General features: G+C 32.4%; 1 protein-coding gene across 1 annotated transcript; it reads left to right on the top strand.

Annotated features, from left to right (window-relative positions):
* Positions 1–2,929: 2,929 nt before the first annotated feature.
* On the top strand, positions 2,930–3,688 carry LOC107723093 (nuclear cap-binding protein subunit 1-like). Its single transcript, XM_016531610.1, has 4 exons — positions 2,930–3,063; positions 3,181–3,244; positions 3,373–3,483; positions 3,620–3,688. Exons 1-4 carry the CDS (start codon positions 2,948–2,950, stop codon positions 3,686–3,688), a joined length of 360 nt encoding a protein of 119 aa, XP_016387096.1. The 5' UTR covers positions 2,930–2,947.
* Positions 3,689–4,181: the final 493 nt, after the last annotated feature.

The raw sequence follows: 4,181 nt of genomic DNA, 5'->3' as shown, positions 1-4,181 counted from the left end.
GTGTGCAGTGCACATGGTCAAAAATTAGTACTCCACAACTGAAACTCTAATTTGCAAGAAAAAAAATAGTTTAATATACACTAGTTTAAATGTTTAAGTTAAAAAAATATTCTGAGTTTTTCTGTGTTTTTTTTAATCAAAAATACAGTAACAAATTATTGTACAGTATTGTTGTGAAATATTATTACAAAATAAGTGTTTTCTATTGTAATATATTTTAAAATGTAATTTATTCCTTTGATGTAAAGCTGAATTTTCAGCATCATTCCTCCAGTCTTCAGTGTCACATGATCCTTCAGAAATCATTCTAATATGATGATTTGAAACATTTATGAAACATTTATGATTATTAACGATGTTGAATCAATTAACGATTGGTGTGCTGAGTTTTGTGGAAAAGTTGAACATTTAAGGATTATTTGATGAATATAAGTATTTTTTTTGTAACAAATGTCTTTACTGTTACTTTTGATCAGTTTAAATATCTGAGTTATTAAATTACATTTAACAGCTAAGTGCATTGCAGTAAAGGTGATCTTTCTTTCTGGGTTTGTCCCTTTTTAACCCAGCATTTTTTTAGTGTATAGCTGACATTATTGTTCAAAAGTTTGGGATCATTATGATTTATTTCAAGAAATGTATATGTTTAATCAACAAGGATGCATTAAATTGATCAAAAGTGACATTTATAATGTTACAAAAGATTTCTATTTCAAATAAAGATTCTATTCATTAAAGCGTCCTGGGGAAAAAAAAGTAGCATGGTTTCCACAAAAATATTAGGCAGCACAGCTGTTTTTAACACTGATAGTATTAAGAAATGTTTTTTGAGCAGCAAATCAGCATATTAGAATGATTTCTCAAGGATCATGAAAATGATGCTGGTATAGTGTGTGATCCTTGGCCATTTAGTGTATGATGCTCAGTTTTTCTCTGTAACCACTTACAATATCAGAAAGTGTATGATGCCTAGTGTTTTACAGCATGTTGAGATTGGTGGTAATGTGGTATAGTGTATTCTAGTGGAGCCAGGATATTTCCATAGGGGTGATCAGTCTTAGGCAGCACAGAAATGTGCATTATTTAAACATTAAAATGAGTCTGACTGTAAAGTACTGGTCTGTTTTAATGCCTTCAGCACAACTGAATACAATGAAGTGTAATTACTTGTAATTGAGAAAGCGGAGCAATAGATCGAGCCTGCTGATAGCTTACTGAGTGAATTTTCTCTTATTCCTCACCTCAGGGCATATTAAGGTGAAAGAAGCTACAGCTAAAGTTTACCTTCAGCTTGGTTCTGGTTCTCAGCTCCACCATAAGCTTGTTCTCTAGCTCTGCATCCTTATGGATAAGACATACAGATAACTACATATTTAAATTGTAAAAGATTAAAGCTTCACTGAATTTTAAGGACTGTAAAGTCTGTTTCAAAAGCTTGCAACTGAAAAATATGAAATTAATAATAATAATAATAATAATAATAATAATAATAATAATAATAATAATAATAATAATAATAATAATAATAATAATAATAATAATAATAATAATAATAATAATAATAATAATTGCAAGAGATCTATTATACCCAAGTTGAATTCAGTACAAAGGGGAAGAACTTAAATAAAAAAATATGAATATGTGAAAATGACAAGGGCAGTCATCGTCATTTTAAGCATGATTAAATGCAATCCATTTCAATTGGTACTCTACCCACAAAAAAAAAAAAAGTGAATTAAATTATAGATAGATATTACATATAAATGTGTGCTTAATATTGTGATCTCACATTGCAATATATTATATTATAGTTCAAACACTTGACACGTCCATAAATGTGCTGCATATATAACAAATACATGCATACGCAGTTTTGATGCTCCTTTAATTACTTCCATATTTAATCATGAAAGGAAAAGTTGTAAGGAAAAATTTTCATCCAAAAATGAAAATTTCCTGAAAATATACACACCCTCACTGGAGGAAGCATTATTATGGTTATTGGACACATATTTTGACCAGAAGCAACGGTTTTCGTTTCTTACAAACACAGAGCTTTTCTCTTCACCAGATATTAACTGATGGACTGGGAGTGGTGGGGATTACTTGTGGATTATTGTGATGTTTTTCTCAGCTGTTTGGACTCTCATTCTGACGGCACCCATTCATTGCAGAGGATCCACTGGTGAGCAAGTGATGTAATGCTATATTTTTCCAAATCTGATGAAGAAACGCATCTACTTCTTAGAGGACATGAAGGTATTGCTGTTGTTTTATTGCACACAACATTGAAGTCCCTGTTCTGTTTTTTTCTTTCTCTTTCTTTCTTTCTTTCTGCTTTTATGCTTTATTTTAGCAAAATATTTTGGTAAATGGTGCTGTTCATCACATTGCTTTTGATATGAATTAGTGTGTTTTCTATATTTTCTAGTTATATTTCATTTAGATTTATCTTTTCAAGTTTACTGCTCATTAAAACAGATACCATAATTCAAATTCATTCATTCAAAACTTTTCGTGCCAGAAAATACAGCTCTGATTAAATGATAAATTACATCATTGGATAATCTTAAAGGGGTCATATGGTGTTGCTAAAAAGAACATTATTTTGTGTATTTGGTGTAATGAAATGTGTTTATGCGGTTTAAGGTTAAAAAAACCTCACCAATGTTAAAAATAGTTGTGCTACTTATTGTTGTGGAAACAATTCTACATGTTCTTTGATGAATAGAAAGTTCAAAATCACTTATTTGAAATATAAATCTTTTGTAACATTATAAATGCCTTTCCTGTCACTTTTGATAAATTTAATCCATCCTTGTATAAAAGTATTATTTCTTAAAAAAAAGGTAATGCATAATCAGTTTGATAAATTTTATTTTAATTTATTTTAAATTTGTTTAGTTTCATGTTCTTGTGGATGCTGTTTGTATATGTAGGTGTGTTTATGTCTGTCTGTTGTCAGGGGCCAGTGATGCCAGGAAGTCATTCAGTTGAGCGCTTTGTGATTGAGGAGAACCTGCGCTGCATCATCAAGTCTCACTGGAGGGAGAGGAAGACCTGGTCAGTCCTTTTCATATGCTGATAGCATTACTTTTTGCTTTTAGTTTTTTTTTTTTAACTTAGCCTACATACTTGGCCTTCAAGTGTTGTTTTTTCCTCTTTCTTTTGTTCTTTCAGTGCTGCCCAATTGCTCAGCTACCCTGGAAAAAACAAGATTCCCCTTAACTACCATATTGTGGAGGTAAATAAGAATGTGATGCTGGTAATTTTTATTTGATAATTTGGCAAAATATTTTAGCTACTGTTAGTGCAGTAAATGGGCACTTAGATATGTTATTTCAGTGTAATGCTATATCTGTGGCTCTGTAGGTGATATTTGGTGAGTTATTCCAGCTGCCCAGTCCTCCTCACATTGATGTCATGTACACTGCGTTACTCATTGAGCTCTGCAAACTGCAACCAGGCTCATTACCACAAGTTGTATCCTTCATTCTGACTGAAAGCCGTGAGAATGTGTTTTTAAATGATTCCTCCTACACATTGTGCTACAGCTGTCTCAAATGTAAACATAACTGTCCCCTACTCTTGTAGTTTTCTTTAATCTGCCGATATTCAGCTCGCTCAAGCCACAGAAATGATGTATATGAGGCTGGACACAATGAACACAACCTGTATAGACCGGTGAGTTTTCAATTTGAAGTTGAATAGTTGGCAAAACCACTCATTTTTGTTGACAACAAAATGTCAAAAGGTTTGAAGGGGTCATATGATGTTACTAAAAATAACATTATTTGGTGTAATGAAATGTGTTTATGCGGTTTAAGGTTCAAAAAACACATTATTTTCCACATACTGTACATTATTGTTTCTCCTCTGTATATATGTTCCTGTGGCTCAGTGGTAGAGCATTGCGTTAGCAGCGCAAAAGGTCGTGGGTTCGATTCCCAGGGAACACACATACTGGTAAAATATGTATAGGCTGAATGCACTGTAAGTCATCCAAAGCGTCTGCTAAATGTATAAATTATTAAATTATTATTATTATCCTCTATGCCCCGCCTTTCTGAAACACATCGATTTTTACAAAGCTCATCGGTCTGAAAAAGCGAGGTGTGCTGTGATTGGCCAGCTATCCAGTGCGTTATGATTGGCCGAATACCTCAAGTGTGTGATGGAAA

Source organism: Sinocyclocheilus rhinocerous, unplaced genomic scaffold, assembly GCF_001515625.1.
Source record: "Sinocyclocheilus rhinocerous isolate Xijiao unplaced genomic scaffold, SAMN03320098_v1.1 scaffold6387, whole genome shotgun sequence".
NCBI lineage: Eukaryota > Metazoa > Chordata > Actinopteri > Cypriniformes > Cyprinidae > Sinocyclocheilus > Sinocyclocheilus rhinocerous.
Note: the sequence above shows the minus strand (reverse complement) of the source record. Positions and strands in the feature narration are given on the sequence as shown.